Consider the following 21,964-nt stretch of genomic DNA (forward strand, 5'->3'; position numbering starts at 1 on the left):
GGTTCATAGAACAAGATACCCCACACAGTCTTCAAGTGAATACTTCAGTTTCACTTCGGTCTGTAAACATTCAATTAAACGAGAGAGTTCATAGAACCAGATACCCCACACAGTCTTCAAGTGTATACTTCAGTTTTACTTATGTCTGTTAACATTAAATTAAACTAGAGAGTTCATAGAACAAGATACGCCACACAGTCTTCAAGTGTATACTTCAGTTTTACTTATGTCTGTTAACATTAAATTAAACTCGAGAGTTCATAGAACAAGATACGCCATACAGTCTTCAAGTGTATACTTCAGTTTTACTTATGTCTGTTAACATTCAATTAAACTAGAGAGTTCATAGAACAAGATACGCCATACAGTCTTCAAGTGTATACTTCAGTTTTACTTATGTCTGTTAACATTCAATTAAACCAGAGAGTTCATAGAACAAGATACCCCACACAGTCTTCAAGTGTATACTTCAGTTTTACTTATGTCTGTTAACATTAAATTAAACTCGAGAGTTCTTAGAAGAAGATACCCCACACAGTCTTCAAGTGTATACTTCAGTTTTACTTATGTCTATTAACATTAAATTAAACTAGAGAGTTCATAGAACAAGATACGCCACACAGTCTTCGAGTGTATACTTCAGTTTTACTTATGTCTGTTAACATTAAATTAAACTAGAGAGTTCATAGAACAAGATACCCCACACATTCTTCAAGTGTATGCTTCAGTTTCACTTATGTCTGTTAACATTCAATTAAACTAGAGAGTTCATAGAACAAGATACGCCACACAGTCTTCGAGTGTATACTTCAGTTTTACTTATGTCTGTTAACATTAAATTAAACTAGAGAGTTCATAGAACAAGATACCCCACACAGTCTTCAAGTGTATGCTTCAGTTTTACTTATGTCTGTTAACATTAAATTAAACTAGAGAGTTCATAGAACAAGATACCCCACACAGTCTTCAAGTGTATACTTCAGTTTTACTTATGTCTGTTAACATTAAATTAAACTAGAGAGTTCATAGAACAAGATACCCCACACAGTCTTCAAGTGTATACTTCAGTTTCACTTAGGTCTGTTAACATTCAATTAAACTAGAGAGTTCATAGAACAAGATACGCCATACAGTCTTCAAGTGTGTACTTCAGTTTTACTTGTGTCTGTTAACATTAAATTAAACTGGAGAGTTCATAGAACAAGATACGCCATACAGTCTTCAAGTGTATACTTCAGTTTCACTTAGGTCTGTTAACGTTCAATTAAACTAGAGAGTTCATAGAACAAGATACGCCATACAGTCTTCAAGTGTATGCTTCAGTTTCACTTAGGTCTGTTAACATTAAATTAAACTGGAGAGTTCATAGAACAAGATACGCCATACAGTCTTCAAGTGTATACTTCAGTTTCACTTAGGTCTGTTAACATTCAATTAAACTAGAGAGTTCATAGAACAAGATACGCCATACAGTCTTCAAGTGTATACTTCAGTTTTACTTAGGTCTGTTAACATTCAATTAAACTAGAGAGTTCATAGAACAAGATACGCCATACAGTCTTCAAGTGTATACTTCAGTTTTACTTAGGTCTGTTAACATTCAATTAAACTAGAGAGTTCATAGAACAAGATACCCCACACAGTCTTCAAGTGTATACTTCAGTTTTACTTAGGTCTGTTAACATTCAATTAAACTGGAGAGTTCATAGAACCAGATACTCCACACAGTCTTCAAGTGTATACTTCAGTTTTACTTAGGTCTGTTAACATTCAATTAAACTAGAGAGTTCATAGAACAAGATACCCCACACAGTCTTCAAGTGTATACTTCAGTTTTACTTAGGTCTGTTAACATTCAATTAAACTAGAGAGTTCATAGAACAAGATACGCCATACAGTCTTCAAGTGTATGCTTCAGTTTCACTTAGGTCTGTTAACATTCAATTAAACTGGAGAGTTCATAGAACAAGATACTCCACACAGTCTTCAAGTGTATACTTCAGTTTTACTTAGGTCTGTTAACATTCAATTAAACTAGAGAGTCCATAGAACAAGATACTCCACACAGTCTTCAAGTGTATACTTCAGTTTTACTTATGTCTGTTAATATTAAATTAAACTAGAGAGTTCATAGAACAAGATACTCCACACAGTCTTCAAGTGTATACTTCAGTTTTACTTATGTCTGTTAATATTAAATTAAACTAGAGAGTTCATAGAACAAGATACCCCACACAGTCTTCAAGTGTATACTTCAGTTTTACTTATGTCTGTTAATATTAAATTAAACTAGAGAGTTCATAGAACAAGATACTCCACACAGTCTTCAAGTGTATACTTCAGTTTTACTTATGTCTGTTAATATTAAATTAAACAAGAGAGTTCATAGAACAAGATACCCCACACAGTCTTCAAGTGTATACTTCAGTTTTACTTATGTCTGTTAATATTAAATTAAACCAGAGAGTTCATAGAATAAGATACCCCACACAGTCTTCAAGTGTATACTTCAGTTTCACTTCGGTCTGTTAACATTCAATTAAACTAGAGATTTCATAGAACAAGATACGCCACACAGTCTTCAAGTGTATACTTCAGTTTTACTTATGTCTGTTAACATTCAATTAAACCAGAGAGTTCATAGAACAAGATACCCCACACAGTCTTCAAGTGTATGCTTCAGTTTTACTTATGTCTGTTAACATTCAATTAAACTAGAGAGTTCATAGAACAAGATACCCCACACAGTCTTCAAGTGTATGCTTCAGTTTTACTTCAGTCTGTTAACATTCAATTAAACTAGAGAGTTCATAGAACCAGATACCCCACACAGTCTTCAAGTGTATACTTCAGTTTTACTTATGTCTGTTAACATTCAATTAAACTAGAGAGTTCATAGAACAAGATACCCCACACAGTCTTCAAGTGTATACTTCAGTTTTACTTATGTCTGTTAACATTCAATTAAACTAGAGAGTTCATAGAACAAGATACCCACACAGTGTTCAAGTGTATACTTCAGTTTCACTTCGGTCTGTTAACATTCAATTAAACCAGAGAGTTCATAGAACAAGATACGCCATACAGTCTTCAAGTGTATACTTCAGTTTTATTCGGTCTGTTAACATTCAATTAAACAAGAGAGTTCATAGAACAAGATACCCCACACAGTCTTCAAGTGTATACTTCAGTTTCACTTCGGTCTGTTAACATTCAATTAAACCAGAGAGTTCATAGAACAAGATACCCCACACAGTCTTCAAGTGTATACTTCAGTTTCACTTCGGTCTGTTAACATTCAATTAAACAAGAGAGTTCATAGAACCAGATACCCCACACAGTCTTCAAGTGTATACTTCAGTTTCACTTCGGTCTGTTAACATTCAATTAAACCAGAGAGTTCATAGAACAAGATACCCCACACAGTCTTCAAGTGTATACTTCAGTTTCACTTCGGTCTGTTAACATTCAATTAAACAAGAGAGTTCATAGAACAAGATACCCCACACAGTCTTCAAGTGTATACTTCAGTTTCACTTCGGTCTGTTAACATTCAATTAAACCAGAGAGTTCATAGAACAAGATACCCCACACAGTCTTCAAGTGTATACTTCAGTTTCACTTCGGTCTGTTAACATTCAATTAAACAAGAGAGTTCATAGAACCAGATACCCCACACAGTCTTCAAGTGTATACCTCAGTTTTACTTATGTCTGTTAACATTCAATTAAACTAGAGAGTTCATAGAACAAGATACCCCACACAGTCTTCAGGTGTATACTGCAGTTTTACTTATGTCTGTTAACATTCAATTAAACTAGAGAGTTCATAGAACAAGATACCCCACACAGTCTTCAAGTGTATACTTCAGTTTCACTTCGGTCTGTTAACATTCAATTAAACTAGAGAGTTCATAGAACCAGATACTCCACACAGTCTTCAAGTGTATACTTCAATTTTATTTATGTCTGTTAACATTAAATTAAACTAGCGAGTTCATAGAACAAGATACCCCACACAGTCTTCAAGTGTATACTTCAGTTTTACTTAGGTCTGTTAACATTCAATTAAACTCGAGAGTTCATAGAACAAGATACCCCACACAGTCTTCAAGTGTATACTTCAGTTTCACTTCGGTCTGTTAACATTCAATTAAACAAGAGAGTTCATAGAACCAGATACCCCACACAGTCTTCAAGTGTATACCTCAGTTTTACTTATGTCTGTTAACATTCAATTAAACTAGAGAGTTCATAGAACAAGATACCCCACACAGTCTTCAGGTGTATACTGCAGTTTTACTTATGTCTGTTAACATTCAATTAAACTAGAGAGTTCATAGAACAAGATACCCCACACAGTCTTCAAGTGTATACTTCAGTTTCACTTCGGTCTGTTAACATTCAATTAAACTAGAGAGTTCATAGAACCAGATACTCCACACAGTCTTCAAGTGTATACTTCAATTTTATTTATGTCTGTTAACATTAAATTAAACTAGAGAGTTCATAGAACAAGATACCCCACACAGTCTTCAAGTGTATACTTCAGTTTTACTTCGGTCTGTTAACATTAAATTAAACTAGAGAGTTCATAGAACAAGATACCCCACACAGTCTTCAAGTGTATACTTCAGTTTTACTTATGTCTGTTAACATTCAATTAAACCAGAGCGTTCATAGAACAAGATACGCCATACAGTCTTAAAGTGTATACTTCAGTTTTACTTATGTCTGTTAACATTCGATTAAACCAGAGAGTTCATAGAACAAGATACCCCACACAGTCTTCAAGTGTATACTTCAGTTTTACTTATGTCTGTTAACATTAAATTAAACCAGAGCGTTCATAGAACAAGATACGCCATACAGTCTTCAAGTGTATACTTCAGTTTTAGTTATGTCTGTTAACATTAAATTAAACTAGAGAGTTCATAGAACAAGATACCCCACACAGTCTTCAAGTGTATACTTCAGTTTTACTTCGGTCTGTTAACAATCAATTAAACTAGAGAGTTCATAGAACAAGATACCCCACACAGTCTTCAAGTATATACTTCAGTTTTACTTATGTCTGTTAACATTAAATTAAACTCGAGAGTTCATAGAACAAGATACGCCATACAGTCTTCAAGTGTATACTTCAGTTTTACTTATGTCTGTTAACATTCAATTAAACTAGAGAGTTCATAGAACAAGATACGCCATACAGTCTTCAAGTGTATACTTCAGTTTTACCTATGTCTGTTAACATTCAATTAAACCAGAGAGTTCATAGAACAAGATACCCCACACAGTCTTCAAGTGTATACTTCAGTTTTACTTATGTCTGTTAACATTAAATTAAACTCGAGAGTTCGTAGAAGAAGATACCCCACACAGTCTTCAAGTGTATACTTCAGTTTTACTTATGTCTATTAACATTAAATTAAACTAGAGAGTTCATAGAACAAGATACGCCACACAGTCTTCGAGTGTATACTTCAGTTTTACTTATGTCTGTTAACATTAAATTAAACTAGAGAGTTCATAGAACAAGATACCCCACACATTCTTCAAGTGTATGCTTCAGTTTCACTTATGTCTGTTAACATTCAATTAAACTAGAGAGTTCATAGAACAAGATACGCCACACAGTCTTCGAGTGTATACTTCAGTTTTACTTATGTCTGTTAACATTAAATTAAACTAGAGAGTTCATAGAACAAGATACCCCACACAGTCTTCAAGTGTATGCTTCAGTTTTACTTATGTCTGTTAACATTAAATTAAACTAGAGAGTTCATAGAACAAGATACCCCACACAGTCTTCAAGTGTATACTTCAGTTTTACTTATGTCTGTTAACATTAAATTAAACTAGAGAGTTCATAGAACAAGATACCCCACACAGTCTTCAAGTGTATACTTCAGTTTCACTTAGGTCTGTTAACATTCAATTAAACTAGAGAGTTCATAGAACAAGATACGCCATACAGTCTTCAAGTGTGTACTTCAGTTTTACTTGTGTCTGTTAACATTAAATTAAACTGGAGAGTTCATAGAACAAGATACGCCATACAGTCTTCAAGTGTATACTTCAGTTTCACTTAGGTCTGTTAACGTTCAATTAAACTAGAGAGTTCATAGAACAAGATACGCCATACAGTCTTCAAGTGTATGCTTCAGTTTCACTTAGGTCTGTTAACATTAAATTAAACTGGAGAGTTCATAGAACAAGATACGCCATACAGTCTTCAAGTGTATACTTCAGTTTCACTTAGGTCTGTTAACATTCAATTAAACTAGAGAGTTCATAGAACAAGATACGCCATACAGTCTTCAAGTGTATACTTCAGTTTTACTTATGTCTGTTAACATTCAATTAAACTAGACAGTTCATAGAACAAGATACGCCATACAGTCTTCAAGTGTATACTTCAGTTTTACTTATGTCTGTTAACATTAAATTAACTGGAGAGTTCATAGAACAAGATACCCCACACAGTCTTCAAGTGTATACTTCAGTTTCACTTAGGTCTGTTAACATTCAATTAAACTAGAGAGTTCATAGAACAAGATACGCCATACAGTCTTCAAGTGTGTACTTCAGTTTTACTTGTGTCTGTTAACATTAAATTAAACTGGAGAGTTCATAGAACAAGATACGCCATACAGTCTTCAAGTGTATACTTCAGTTTCACTTAGGTCTGTTAACGTTCAATTAAACTAGAGAGTTCATAGAACAAGATACGCCATACAGTCTTCAAGTGTATGCTTCAGTTTCACTTAGGTCTGTTAACATTAAATTAAACTGGAGAGTTCATAGAACAAGATACGCCATACAGTCTTCAAGTGTATACTTCAGTTTCACTTAGGTCTGTTAACATTCAATTAAACTAGAGAGTTCATAGAACAAGATACGCCATACAGTCTTCAAGTGTATACTTCAGTTTTACTTATGTCTGTTAACATTAAATTAACTGGAGAGTTCATAGAACAAGATACCCCAAACAGTCTTCAAGTGTATACTTCAGTTTTACTTATGTCTGTTAACATTAAATTAACTGGAGAGTTCATAGAACAAGATACGCCATACAGTCTTCAAGTGTATACTTCAGTTTTACTTATGTCTGTTAACATTAAATTAAACTAGAGAGTTCATAGAACAAGATACCCCACACAGTCTTCAAGTGTATACTTCAGTTTTAATAAAATAATGATTTTAATCATCGTCAAAAATAAAGAAGTATTTATTTCAATATGCACTGTAATAAGATGACTGAGTCACAGTTTTGGACTTTAGGAGATGGAGGCTTTTTGGATCACCATAGAATGCCACGTCAATCTGCATCGTACATCGCCATATCGGCGACGTCTTCTTCACACCGTTACTACATGCTCTCACATGCCACACCCACACCGATCGCTTAACCTCGCTTTTCGCTTTGCGAGCACAGGGTAATTACCCTTTAGCATCATAGGCGGATCTAGCGGATGCACATCCTTCCCTCCCCCGCCCTCCCCCCCAATTCGGATTTTCAATGAGAAATTATAAGCTGTGACATTGGATGCAGTTTGGTGGCAGGTGCAGAGTGGTGACACCATTCAGCTTTGTCGTCACGTGTTCGTCAATTATGCGTGTGTTTGCAGGATACATTAATGGTTAGAGGAGTCGGGATAATCTTGTAATAATGCAATAAATGTGTTCACCAATCGTGCTGTTCAACCCCCAATCAATCGCCAAGTGAAGGGAAAAACGGTCACACCCAATTGGTTAGTGATTTGACCAATCGATAACCACACAAAAGTAATTTATACATAACCACACGAAATTAATTTAAACATAATGTTGTAGAACAATACTCATAGTCTCTTTGCACTAGGGTAACAGAATGCCACGAGACCGAGCGCCGAATGGTCCGGACTTATATAAGCTCCCTCAAGGTTGGCCCTCCGACCGAACCTTCTCTTCAAGCTCGAGACATTACATCATATTTTCAGTTAGTTTCGCGAAATCAGAGCTGTCTCCCTTGACATATCACGTGCCTTCGATACGGTCTGGCACCCCGCTCTGCTCACCAAACTCTCCTCCTATGGTATCCATGGAAATCTCCGCACATGGCTTGCGGACTTCCTCTCTGGTCTTAGTCAACATGTGGTCCTGAATGGATTTCTCTCATCTCCTCTTCCTGTTCAGGCTGGAGTTCCCCAAGGCAGTGTTCTGAGCCCTGTGCTTTTTCTGGTCTTCATCAATGATCTCTCCGAGTCTCTGGAAAATCCTCTCTGTCTCTTTGCTGATGACTCCACTCTCTGCTGCTCCATTCCGCATCCCTCAGATCGGCAGTCTGCAGCCTCCTCACTCTCTGCAGACCTGGACAAAATCACAGACTGGTCAAACAAGTGGAACATGTCTTTCAATCCTGACAAATCTCACACTCTTACAATGTCTCTCCGAAAGGACCGACTGGACAACCTTCCCATCTACTTTCTGAACAATCCTCTTGAAGAAGTTCTGTCGCTCAAGCTTTTGGGTCTCACTATCTGCCATGATCTTTCCTGGGAAAACCACATTTCCCAGCTGGCCTGCAAAGCCAGTCCCCGACTGGGCATCCTCCGTCGTGCGAAGTCCTTCTTTGGCACACCTGAGCTCCTCACCACATACAAGGCTTTCATCCGCAGCTCAATGGAATACTGTTCCCCCCTCTGGGCCGGTGCTCCTGCCTCACACCAAGCTCGTCTTCACGCTGTTGAAACCAAAGCGTTCAGAATCATTGGAATCTCCCGCGATGAAGCTAACTCCGAGGGACTTTCACTCACTCGCCGCAGGCAGGTTGGTGGTCTATCTGTCTTCCTCCGACTCCACTCTGGCCTTGCTCCCCCAGCTCTCTCTGTGCTGTCCCCCAAATATTCCTACAGGTCGCACAAGATCTGCCTGCAACCCTCTTATGGTTAAACTGCCAAAATCTCGGCTCTCTGCTCATTACCTTCACTCTTTCATTCCTCTTTTCTCCCACCTCTGGAACAAACTCCCCCACTCCCTTCAATCCCACTCCTCCCTCCAGGTCTTTAAAACAGATGTTCACCACCATCTCTTATCTTCCCCCATCCAAAACCTTGATCTTTTCTACCCCCGCTAATTCACCCCAGATACACTTTTTTTGAAATTCCACCTTCTTTCCTGGAAGTCCTTGCAGTGTCCATGTGTTTTATACCTCTCCCACCTACCCCCAAGCCCTCTCCCTCCCACAGATCTCTCGATGTCTCTGCTCTCAAATATTGTGTTTTTGTCCTTCCCCCGCTCTTCCCATCTTGTCTCCCGCTCCCCTTATTATATGTTTTATGTGTCGGTTTGACTTTTTGTGTGATTAATGTTTGCTCTTTCACGAGCCTCGATCTTGTATACAAAAAAAAAAAAAAAAAAAAAAGGTCTGAGTATTGTTGTACAATAATTTATTGAACTATATCTCCACTCATCCTACAACAAAAAATAATGCACAATCATTAGCACTACAAAGGTAGCAATCAGAACAAACATCTCCTCCAAGCCCCCTGCAAGCGAGCAATTACATACCTGTTAATCCCGATAGTCTCTTGGCACTAGGGTAACAGAATGCCACGAGACCGATCGCAGAATGGTCCGGACTTATATAAGCTCCCTCAAGGTCGGCCCACCGACCGAATCTTCTCTTCAAGCTCGAGACATCACATCATATTTCACCACACATAACCACATGTTTTGTTTTTTTTTGTTTGTTTTTTTTGCTCACGTGGAACGAAGTTCAGGGGAGCTTATGCGATGGCCCGTTGTCCGTCACTCAGTCAGTCCATCCGTCCGTCATTCCGTCCGTCCGTAAACACTTGAAATTTCTCCGAAACCGCTGATGGGATTGCGAACAAATTTGGCACAAGTTATACTTGTTGTGTTTTGACTAAAGTTTGTTCACGGCATTAAAAAAAATCGGGGTCAAATGGGGGTTACCAGGGTAAAAGGGGATCCAGGTTTGACCCCCCCCCCCCAAAAAAGGTATTTGCTTTCTTTTCTGAAACTACACACACAATTGAGATGAAACTTGACCACAATTTTCACCACCCGTGATGTACCAAAGTTTATTCACGGCATTAAAAAAAAGCTGCCCCTTTGGGGGTCTATGGGGAGTTTCCCCCCAAAATAGGTATTTGCTTTCTTCTCAGAAACTACACACACAATTTCGATGAAACTTGACCACAACCTTCACCACCAATGATGGAACAAAATTTGTTAACGGCATTAACAAAATCTGCCCCTTTGAGTGTCTATGGGGGGTTTCCCCCCAAAATAGGTATTTGCACAATAGGTATTCATTTCTGAAACTACACACACAATTTTGATGAAACTTCACCACAACCTTCACCACCCGTGATGTACCAAAGTATGTTCAAGGCATTAGAAAAATTATGGTCTTGTGAGGTATATGGAGTTGGGGAGAAGGGATTACCCCCCAAAATAGGTATGTTTTTCTTTGTTTGTTTAAAGTTTTTTGAAGTCTGGGGCACCAGCCCAGAGGGGAGGGCAGTATTCCATTGACCTGCGGATGAAAGCCTTGTATGTGGTGAGGAGCTCAGGTGTGTCAAGGAAGGACTTCGCACGACGGAGGATGCCCAGTCGGCGACTGGCTTTGGAGGTCAGCTTGGAAATGTGGTTTTCCCAAGGAAAGATCATGGCAGATAGTGAGACCCAAAAGCTTGAGCGACAGAACTTCTTCGAGAGGATTGTTCAGAAAGTAGATGGGAGGGTTTTCCAGACGGTCTTTTCGGAGAGACAAAGTGAGAGGGTGAGATTTGTCAGGATTGAAAGACATGTTCCACTTGTTTGACCAGTCTGTGATTTTGTCCAGGTCTGCAGAGAGTGAGGAGGCTGCAGACTGCCGATCTGAGGGTTGAGATATGGAGTGGCAGAGAGTGGAGTCATCAGCAAAGAGATAGAGAGGATATTCCAGAGAGTCGGAGAGATCATTTATGAAGACCAGAAAAAGCACAGGGCCCAGAACACTGCCTTGAGGAATTCAAAGTGGTATGAGTGGCAAAGGAATTGAAAATTCTGATTGTAATAGAGAAATCGAGTTCCAACTTGAATATCTCCCTCTTGTCAAGTAGGAATCCATAACTAACTGTTTTTTCATGAGCACAATCATCAAACATGAAAAGGTTTTGATTGACACTTCTCTAAATCTCAAGGAGGTTGAGGATTATCATCCACATCATCACTAAGAATGCAAGTGAAAGGTTTTAAGTTCTTTTTCTTTTGGGTATGATAAAATAGTTGTATTATTTCATCATTATCAGAATCATTTACGTTATTTTGAAGTTTAAACAAATTATTTAAAAGCTTGAGAGAGCAGTTGATACTCAGGTTGAAAGGTTTACTTGGAGAAAATTGGATTTTTTGTTATTTGATTTTTGATTTCGATAGAGGGAGAAAATATGAATACATGTAGAGTAGGAGAAACATGTTGGTCCTGAATTACCAGCTGAGTTGGAATGAGGGAGTGAAGATAGCGGAGTTATTTGATTGTGAGCGAAATGCGGGAGACAATTCTGCGCAAAGAGGGAAATGAGAGTCTGAGGAGTCATGCTAAATGAGGTTGTGATTGAGGGTGACCACCGTGTCCGATGAGTCATGCTAAATGAGGTTGTGAATGAGGTTGATCACCATCCGAGGAGTCATGCTAAATGAGATTGTGAATGAGGGTGACCACCGTGTCAGAGGAGTCATGCTAAATGAGGTTGTGAATGAGGTTGACCACCATCCGAGGAGCCATGCTAAATGAGATTGTGAATGAGGGTGACCACCGTGTCAGAGGAGTCATGCTAAATGAGGTTGTGAATGAGGTTGACCACCATCCGAGGAGTCATGCTAAATGAGATTGAGAATGAGGGTGATCCCCATCTGAGGAGTCATGCTCAATGAGGTTGTCAATGAGGGTGATCCCCATCCGAGGAGTCTTGCTAAATGAGGTTGTGAATGAGGGTGACCACCATCCGAGGAGTCATGCTAAATGAGATTGTGAATGAGGCTGACCTCCATCCGAGGAGTCATGCTAAATGAGATTGTGAATGAGGCTGACCTCCATCCGAGGAGTCATGCTAAATGAGGGTGTGAATGAGGACCCCATCCGAGGAGTCATGCTAAATGAGTTTGTGAATGAGGACCCCATCCGAGGAGTCATGCTAAATGAGGTTGTGAATGAGGGTGACCCCCATCCGAGGAGTCATGCTAAATGAGGTTGTGAATGAGGGTGACCCCCATCCGAGGAGTCATGCTAAATGAGATTGTGAATGAGGCTGACCTCCATCCGAGGAGTCATGCTAAATGAGGGTGTGAATGAGGACCCCATCCGAGGAGTCATGCTAAATGAGTTTGTGAATGAGGACCCCATCCGAGGAGTCATGCTAAATGAGGTTGTGAATGAGGGTGACCCCCATCCGAGGAGTCATGCTAAATGAGGTTGTGAATGAGGGTGACCCCCATCCGAGGAGTCATGCTAAATGAGGTTGTGAATGAGGTTGACCACCATCCGAGGAGTCATGCTAAATGAGATTGAGAATGAGGATGACCACCATCTGAGGAGTCATGCTAAATGAGGTTGTCAATGAGGGTGATCCCCATCCGAGGAGTCTTGCTAAATGAGGTTGTGAATGAGGGTGACCACCATCCGAGGAGTCATGCTAAATGAGATTGTGAATGAGGCTGACCTCCATCCGAGGAGTCATGCTAAATGAGATTGTGAATGAGGCTGACCTCCATCCGAGGAGTCATGCTAAATGAGGGTGTGAATGAGGACCCCATCCGAGGAGTCATGCTAAATGAGTTTGTGAATGAGGACCCCATCCGAGGAGTCATGCTAAATGAGGTTGTGAATGAGGGTGACCCCCATCCGAGGAGTCATGCTAAATGAGGTTGTGAATGAGGGTGACCCCCATCCGAGGAGTCATGCTAAATGAGGTTGTGAATGCGCAGAAGAGGGAAGTGATTTCTTTGGAAAACTAGAACGGCACTCAGTGGAACGCACACCTCCGCCAGGTTGAACAGTTTGTTTTGTATCCCAATGATCGGCCGGATCTGGATTCGGACCTGAACCAAAATCTAATCGACTTGTTCTCGTCACCAAATCAACTTGTCCACCAAGATTATTCATAACTCGTCCATAACCTTTTTTAAAATCATCTTATATATCACTTTACACCTGATCTCTCAATGGTGGAGAATCACTTAACAATTAAATAATTCTTATATCCGAATCGATAATCAGATCTTTACCAAAATCGAATCTGTTTGTCCTTGTCAGACACCCAAACGGTTCATCAAGTTTCGTCCACATCCGTCCACAACTTTTTAAGATATCTTGTTCACAAACGGACAAACGGACAGACAGGGGGTGAAAACATAACCTCCATCCACCTTTGGTGGCGGATGTAAAAGTAGAGATGTAAAGTGGCTTCATGCGATAACACTTCAAAATTGAACGCAAATTCAATGTGATATCCCAAAGTTGTTGGGATATGACACGTGAGCCAGACACAACAATTCTCCAGATTTGGCAAGACTTTTGGAGTTTGAACCAAAAATTTATTTATTTATTTATTTATTTATTTATTATTATTATTTTTTTGTATACAAGATCGAGGCTCGTGAAAGAGCGAACATTAATCACACACAAAGACAAACCGACACATAAAACAAATAACATCGGGAGCGGTAGACAAGATGGGGAGAGAGGGGGAAGGACACAAACACAACATTTGAGAGCAGGAACCGAGAGACATGGAGACATCGAGAGATCTGTGGGAGGGAGAGGGCTTTGGGGGGGAGGCATGAGAAAGGGGGGGGGGGGGTGGGAGAGGTATAAAACATATGGACACTGCCAGGACTACCAGGAAAGAAGTTGGAATTACAAACAAGGTGGATCTGGGGTGAATTAGCGGGGGTAGAAAAGATCAAGGTTTTGGATGGGGGAAGATAAGAGATGGTGGTGAACAGCTGTTTTAAAGACCTGGAGGGAGGAGTGGGATTGAAGGGAGTGAGGGAGTTTGTTCCAGAGGCGGGAGAAAAGAGGAATGAAAGAGTGAAGGTGAGCAGAGAGCCGAGATTTCGGCAGTTTAACCATCAGAGGGTTGCTGGCAGATCTTGTGCGACCTGTAGGAATATTTGGGGGACAGAGCACAGAGAGAGCTGGGGGAGCAAGGCCGGAGAGGAGTCGGTAGAAGACAGAAAGTGAGAGAGTGAGATATTTGATGCCCAAAGTGAGTGAGAACGAACATGTTTCCTACTCTGAAATAGCAGAGAAAACGATCAAAACAGACAACTGACCTGTGTCATTTCCCAGAGGAACTGTTGATATTTTGAGCTCGTGAATGATCACATCTGGGCGAATCCGGGAGTCGTTTTCTTTCTCAACCGTCACATAATGTGCATTGAACCCGTCACAAGTGAATGTAAAGGTTCTTAAATCAGCCGTGTACATCTTCTTTTGACATCTGAAAAGACAAAAAACACAATCACCAATTGCTTTCAAATCGCTTCATCGTTTTTACATCATGGATGGAATCAACAGAGCATTGATCGAGGTGTGCGGACAGCCATGGGATGCTGGGGGTAACCTTCCATTTCAGACGTTAACTCTTTGTCAGAGCAAAAGAGTGGGTTAACACATACTTCAATATGCTGCACCACTGTGTGCGTAATTGAATTTGCATTTTTGCAAACATGAATTTGCTAATTGCAAACATGCATTTTGATCAGGCCTTCATTAGCTTAGAAACCGAATTAATTGATTTGTGATCATTAGAGGTAGTATATAAACTACAAACGGGACCCGCCCTACGGGCGGGGCTTCAACTGGGAGGCCCAAATGAAAAGGCAAAATATCAGAAATTGAAGGCTTTTTTTATTTTAAACGATTCATATAAACATCCGTTGAATCATATCACACGCAAATCATCAAAATCTAAACAGTACATGGCGCCCATTTTGAAAAAAGATTGAATTCTGCAAAACGGAAGAGGCCGCTACACGTCTTTCTCAGTCGCACGTTTATGTGTGAAGAGTGCACGCCGAATCTGTAACACGGAAGCGGCCGCTACACCTGTTTCTCAGTCGCTTTGCACACGCTGCCGTGTTACTTCGGAGCCGTACGTTTATATAGGAAGAGTTCGTCAGGAGTCGATCTACTCTCTCCTGGTACGTAGAATAAACAGTATTTGTAGAATTTCAACAAAAGCCACATCACTGTTCATATCGGTAAATATTATTCCATCGTGTTTGGAAAAACTGGAAAATTGGAAAACTTTGGGGTGGGATTTTGGGGTCTTTTGGGTATTCGGGGTCTTTATGGGTCTTCGGGGAATTTTGGGTTTTCGGAGTCTTTTGGATCTTTAAGGGTCTTGGTGTCTTTGGGGTATTTTGGGTTTTCAGGGACTTGTCGGTCTTTTAAGTCCTCTGGGTCATTTCGGTTCTTTGGGTCTTCAGGGTCTTTAAGGGTCTTTGGGGTATTTTGGGTCCCAGGGTACTTAAGGGTCTTTGGGGGTATTTTGAGTCTTTGGGGTATTTTTGCTCTTTAGGGTCTTTTGGGTGTTTAACAGTCTTCAGGGTATTTTTGGGTCTTCAGGGTATTTATGGGTTTTCGGGGTCTTTAGAGTCTTCATGGTCTTTTGTTTTTTTTTAGGATATTGGGGCCTTTTAGGTCATTGGAGTATTTTGGGTCTTTATCATTCTTCAGTGTCTTCGGGGTCTTCAGGGTATTTTGAGTGTTTGGGGCCCATTGGGTCTTCAGGGTCTTTTGTGTCTTTGGGGTATTTTGGGTCTTTGGAGTCCTTGGGGTCTTCAGAGTCCTTGGGGTCTTCTGAGTCATTGGGGTTGTTTGGGTCTTTTGGGTCCTTTGTCTTTTGGGTCTTTGGGGTCCATTGGGTCTTCATGGTCTTTTCAGTATTTTGGGTCTTTGGGGAATTTTGGGTCTTCGGGGTATTTTGGGTCTTCAGAGTCCTTGGGGTCTTCTGTGTCTTTAACAGTCTACAGGGTATTTTGGGTGTTTGGGGCCCATTGGGTCTTCTGGGTCCTTTGGGTCCTCAGAGTCTTTTAGGTCTTTTAACAGGTTGACACACAGTCGTGTTCAAAGATTGTCCCTTAAACACCCCCACTCAAGCTTTAAAACCTAGCCTTATGAAGGGGGACAGACACGGACACACACACACACACACACACACACACACACACACACACACACACACACACACACACACACAGTGTTTTATATGGTAGATTGTTACGTTTGTAGGGGGTAGGCAGTGATTACCTTAGTTCAGGTAGATTCGCATAGGTCGTGTGCTCCAACCGTCGTGAAGAAGAAGAAACCTTGATGTATCATAAGCAGGAAATTTGTTAAGACCAGATGTCGTGCAAATATATCTTCGTCCCCATGAGAGGGTTCACCACAATCTCAGTTCATCCCCCATCCAAATCCATATTTTCTCCCCTCATTAACCCTTTGTTGTCAAAAGATGAGATTGGCAAAGAAAATACCTTGCACGACGAAGATGGTGGAATCAGTATCGGAATCCGAGCTCGACATGCACGGTTCTCTATGTAAAACCGCCATTTGCATCAAGGTGAGTTCATAATGTGACGTCACTGGCGAAATCGAAAATCGATGCTCGAGGGCTTTTTTCGACACTTTGTGATTGGCGAAAACATTTCAATTTTTTTTCCCCTTCAAATTAAAGCATGATTAATGATTTCCAATGGTTGGCAGAACTTGTTTTTGCGTTTGGGTTCCCCTTTAAAGGTACGGAAAAAAACAGGACTGGACATGATCATGATGATTGAAGAGGCTCAAGTTTACGAGTCCTCCAGGATGGAAAGGGGAGGAATGGAAAACAGATTGGGAGAAAGGTGTTTGGAAGCAAGTACAGTACTGTATGTGGGAAGAGTTAACATTTTAAAATTGTCGTTTAAAAAGGTATAAATTGATGGCTAAAGAGAGGCGGAAGAAGAAGAAGAATAGGAAAAGGTTTTTTATTTATTTAAATTAAACAGGATTAGGTATAAGGAAGGAATTAAAACGAGGGTGGTGAACGAGAACAATGGGACAGAGGGGATGGAGACACAGTGAGTACGTAGGGATATGGGGAACAGTTGGAAAAAACACGAGAGTATAACTTCCTACAAAGTAATCTTTAAAAAAATTGTATTTGTTATCCACAGGCCACAAACCAACAAAACGTATTCAGCACATGAAGCACTAGGGGGCAGCATTATCAAGAGGGAGTGAAATTTGAGTGATCATTCCAACCCAACAGAAAGTATGTGCGCAGCACAAAGAAACAAATTTTCGGCAAACACACCTTGTGGTACTTGTCATGTTTTATGTTTAATATATAATATTTCATGTTTCATCTCAAACAGTAAAAATCGACGTGTCTCATCAGGACGAAGATTCACCCGCATTATTTACCTCCCATCATGTTACAGATCAGGAACACGCAGCATTATTTACCTCCCATCATGTTACAGATCAGGAACACGCAATAGGATCATATTCATTTGGCTCTTGGTTTTCTTTATTTTGAACTCTAAAATAAACAAATATAAAATGTAAGAAAACAAACTTACTCCACTGTGTTGTTAACCTCATTTTTCAGGGAGATTTTGGTGTACTCATGTTGAGGGCCAGTTACTGTGATGGCATAAATAGGATATTCCTTCCTCAGGTCAAGCTTCCACCATGGTGAGATCTCATAATCTGTTTCTGACGACGTCTCCTCGTTGCCATCCACAGCATTACTTGCATTCTGTATGTTGGTGGATTCCGTGGCCACACCATTTCCAGCCACATTTTCCCCTGTCAATCGCACGTCACAAAGTAAATGTGAAAAGGCTGATAGAAAATTATCTTAGTACCCGACTCTACCTGCCCACTATTCCTACATTATTACACCTTCAAATGGGAAGGTCCCCTTGTCCAAAGACAATTTTTGTGCATGGATCTGTTTTCTTGAATAATCATCCACCCAATGTGAAGAATTATATATATATATATATATATATATATATATATATATATATATATATATATATATATATATATATATATATTGTTGCGGATATGAGGATGGCAATTTTTTTATTGTATTGTATTGGAAATTGTTGTGTAACATTGTTGGATATGGCCCCTCCTGCCTCCAGAGTTGTGTAAAGATAAAAAGGGCGTCTCGGTAGTTAATTCCATAAACACCACATTGCAGGACACGATAAAACCCTTGTTCAGTAGCTTATATCTTATTATGTGTTTTAGAGTAAGGCCTTGTCTTCCATTAGAATGACACTCATTGCACCAAGTGAAAGAGATAGATTCCCTTCATTCCCATTCCAAAAACTTCCATTTCCCCCTTTCGTCATTGCAAGACTCGATTGGCAATTACATCCCTCCAAAGCCGCCATTGGCCACGAGGCAGGGTTGGGAAGAAGGCGGGTCCCCACCTAGTCAGAGAGGGGAGGAGTGAGTAAGCCCACTCAACCAACACAAACAAGGGTTGGACTTCGAGAGGTGTGCAAGAAAGATCAAGGAGGTTCGCAAGGTTGAGGGGCGGGGCATATATAACCCGCTGCGGGACGTTCCCCAAGCAGATGAGTTCTGAGTCTGAAAAGAGACGACCTTCAGAGAGCAAGTGCGCAAGGAGAGAAAGACGCGTCAGACGATTTGGGAGAAAGAAGGGGAGGACCCAAAAGAGCCCGAGACGTGCAGCGACAACCAGCCCGGCCGCGTGCAGCGAGATACGCGTGCCGCCGTCGCCTCTGCTCGCTCCCAGCCTGACGAGGCCCAGCTTGCTGTGCGCCCTGCCAAGCCTTCCAGCTTGTGGTCCGAGCTGAACATTCCTCCTTCCAGCAATCCACTCTGCAATTCCCCGCGTGAGTCTGTGTCTTCGTTTGTTCTGTCCTGGGTATTAATTAAGCCTGTTAGGTAAGCTAGTCATTTGCACTGTGTCACCTGCGTCTCATGTCCCCTGTAAATAATCGTGGCTGCTCTATTTGCTTATGTGCGTGTAAACAATAAACCCCGTACTCTTCTGTATGTCTTCTTCTTCCTCTTTGCATTCGGTCACTTTAGAGTTTTCCCACATTGAGTAGCTGTGGCGCGATACGGCCAACGTCTGGGTGAATCGGGTGAGTCGGGGGAAAAAACTGTTCGGCCGGCGGTTACCTCCGCTCGGTAAAAGTAACATCTAATCCGCGGACCGTAACAATATATATATATATATACACTAGCAGAAGTACCCGGCATTGCGGGCGGGGAGGGGAGGGGAACGGGGGGAGGGGGAACGGGAGGTGAGGGGAGGAGAGGGGGAGGAGGAGGGGGGGGAGGAGGAAGGGGACGGAGGGGGAGGGGAGGGGTGAGGGGGTAGGGGGAGGGGGAGAGGAAAAGGGAGGGGAGGTGGGGGAAGGGGAGGGGGAGTGGGGGAAGGGAGGGAAGGGGAGGGGCAGGGGAGGGGGAATGTGAGGGCAAGGGGAGGGGAGGGGCAAGGGAGGGGGGAATGGGAGGGGAAGGGGAGGGGCAGGGGGAGGGGGAGGGGAGTGGAGGGGAGGGGGGAAGGGGAGGGGAGGGGAGGGGGGAGGGGAGGGGGAGGGAGGAAGGGGAGGGGAAGGGTAGGGGGGAGGTGGGGAAGGGGAGGGGCAGGGGGAGGGGGGAATGGAGGGGAAGGGAGGAGAGGGGGAGAGGGGAGGGGAGGGGGAGGGGGAGGGAGGGGGAGGGGGGAGGGGGAGGGGGGAAGGGGAGGGGAGGGGAGGGGCGAAGGGGAGGGGAGGGGGAAAGGTGAGGGAGGGGGGAAGGGGAGGGGAGGGAAAGGAGGGGAGGGGGGAGGGGAGGATGGAGGGGGGAGGGGAAGGGGGAGGGAAGGGAGGGCCAGTCAATAATGACGTTGCAGTTCTCATCGTAGGAGAGAAGCACAACAATCGTGACATCGTCCTGCATCTTCGCAACAACAGCACGAAGCGGGTTTTTGGAGACTCAGCGATCCTGTGACTCCCTCCAGTACCGGCGTTGCCGGGCGGGGGAAGGGAGACCCGTACATTCCCAACCCGTACATTCACCTCTCGTCTCAAGCTCACTCGGACAAAAGCCTCGCGCAAATTACACCGTGAAGGCCCAATGGCCATGTCTATGCCACAAATCAGTACGTGAGCGAGTCTGGCGCACTGAATTGAAAATATATAGAACACTTATACTCCGTGAAAAGTGTAGCCGCCGTGGTCGCCATCTTGGTTAGCATGACTCGACCGACTCGCTTCGCGGATCTCGTTTGTTTTGAATGTGTCCCAGATTTTAAAAGTCAGACAACTGTTAAAATGCCATTTGTGCGGCAATAAACTGCTCCAATCGGTTAAGGAAGGGTTGTGAAAGACGTACACAGCTGTTTCAAAGACGTTTAATTGATATCGCACAAAATCGACAAAAATCGACACAAAACACGATCACACAAAAGGTGAAAAAACGCAATAACTTTTCGCTCTGAATTACGTGCAAACGCGTGACGGAAATCACCATCGCCCAGCATCGTGTGCCAACCAAGATGGCGCCCGTTAGCTGCATTTCCACCTATGTGGTGTGAATGGCAATGGTCATTCTATATATTTTCAGTTCAATGGTCTGGCGGGGAGGATGGAACATCACGTGATCGCTCTGAGCGAATCAGCGAGCTGCTCTGGCACATGCTGAGATTCTGTGTATAATGTTCCTCGCTGAAATGCGCTGAGGTAAATATGAATAAAAAGTATGGATCTCGTCAAATATTTTTAGGTAGGCCATGTCCTTCCCAGGCTTCCCAGGCTCATATATATATATATATATATATATATATATATATATACACAGTCATGTGAAAAAGTAAGTACACCCCATGTAAAGTTTTGACTTTTTCAACATATTTCAACATACAGCTATTTGATCTTCATTTCAACAATATTGACAGATAAAGGTGATATTGAAGGAACTGCGCTCCAACGCGAGTCGAAAGAATTGACGCGACCAAAGACGGAATTCGTCCGAGTTGCTTTATTGAAACAAAACAGCTCAGGTATTCTAACAAGCCCGTTTATCGGGCAGCAATATATATACACATTTATGTCGGGAAGTTTGCCCGGCAAAAGCTATACCGGGCATGCCGGGGTGTCAAGGGCGAGCCTTGGAAAGGCGAGTCTGGACCTGCCCGGGCGTGTTTGGCTGCGGCCTGGCAAGTCGAGGCTGGGCGTGCCCGGGCGCTCTGGGCGAGCCCTGGAAAGGCGATAGCGGGCATGCCCGGACGCTCGGGGCGAGCCCTGGAAAGGCGAGAGCGGGCATGCCCGGGAAAGACGAGACCGGGCGTGCCCGGGAGGTTCGGGCGTGCCCGGGAACAGTGAGTCCGGGCATGCCCGGGAGAGGCGCGTCTGGCCGTGTTCTGGCCAGTGCAAGGCGATTGTGTGCATCCAGCGGTAACCGCTACACACGCCCCTCCAGAATCGACCTGCACTGGCAGGGTCAATTTAAGGGGGGTCCGGATGACCCGGCCGAAGCGACCCCTGGAGGGTCGTGGGGAGGGGTCCGACGTGGTGGTGGGTGGTCGAGCGGGGGAACTGTGGACGGGGGGCGGCCTCGCCGTGGAAGAAGGGCCAACCGTGGTGGTCGGTCGACGTCCATGTGCGCCGGTTTGAGGCGGTCCACAGAAATCCGGTCCGGCCGGCCGCCGAAGTCGACGATGAAAGACTTGTCGCCCCGTCGCAGGACCCGGAAGGGCCCGTCATACGGCGGCCGGAGTGGCCCCGGTGCGCGTCATGACGCACAAAGACGTACCTCCGCTGTGCGAAGCGCCGGGGGGACGTAGGACTGGGGGCCACCGTGGCGGGACGTCGGCACGGGGGCAAATCGTCGGGCGGCTTCCTGGAGGTCCGAGCGCTGGCGAGCGGCGGACCAGGGACTGGTA

General features: G+C 42.8%; 1 protein-coding gene across 2 annotated transcripts in view; it reads right to left on the reverse strand.

The window, feature by feature from the left end:
- Window positions 1-21,964, reverse strand: part of LOC137426041 (uncharacterized) — a 75,238-nt gene that overhangs the window by 14,802 nt on the left and 38,472 nt on the right. For both annotated transcript variants that reach the window (XM_068114764.2, XM_068114765.2), the window contains 2 exons: window positions 17,625-17,853; window positions 14,328-14,494 (listed from right to left, as the gene is read on the reverse strand). In XM_068114764.2, coding sequence (XP_067970865.1) covers window positions 14,328-14,494; window positions 17,625-17,853 — 396 coding nt within the window. The remainder of the gene's footprint in view (window positions 1-14,327; window positions 14,495-17,624; window positions 17,854-21,964) is intronic.

The sequence above is a fragment of the Myxine glutinosa genome, chromosome 4, assembly GCF_964187855.1.
Source record: "Myxine glutinosa chromosome 4, kmMyxGlut1.1, whole genome shotgun sequence".
NCBI classification, from domain to species: Eukaryota; Metazoa; Chordata; class Myxini; order Myxiniformes; family Myxinidae; genus Myxine; species Myxine glutinosa.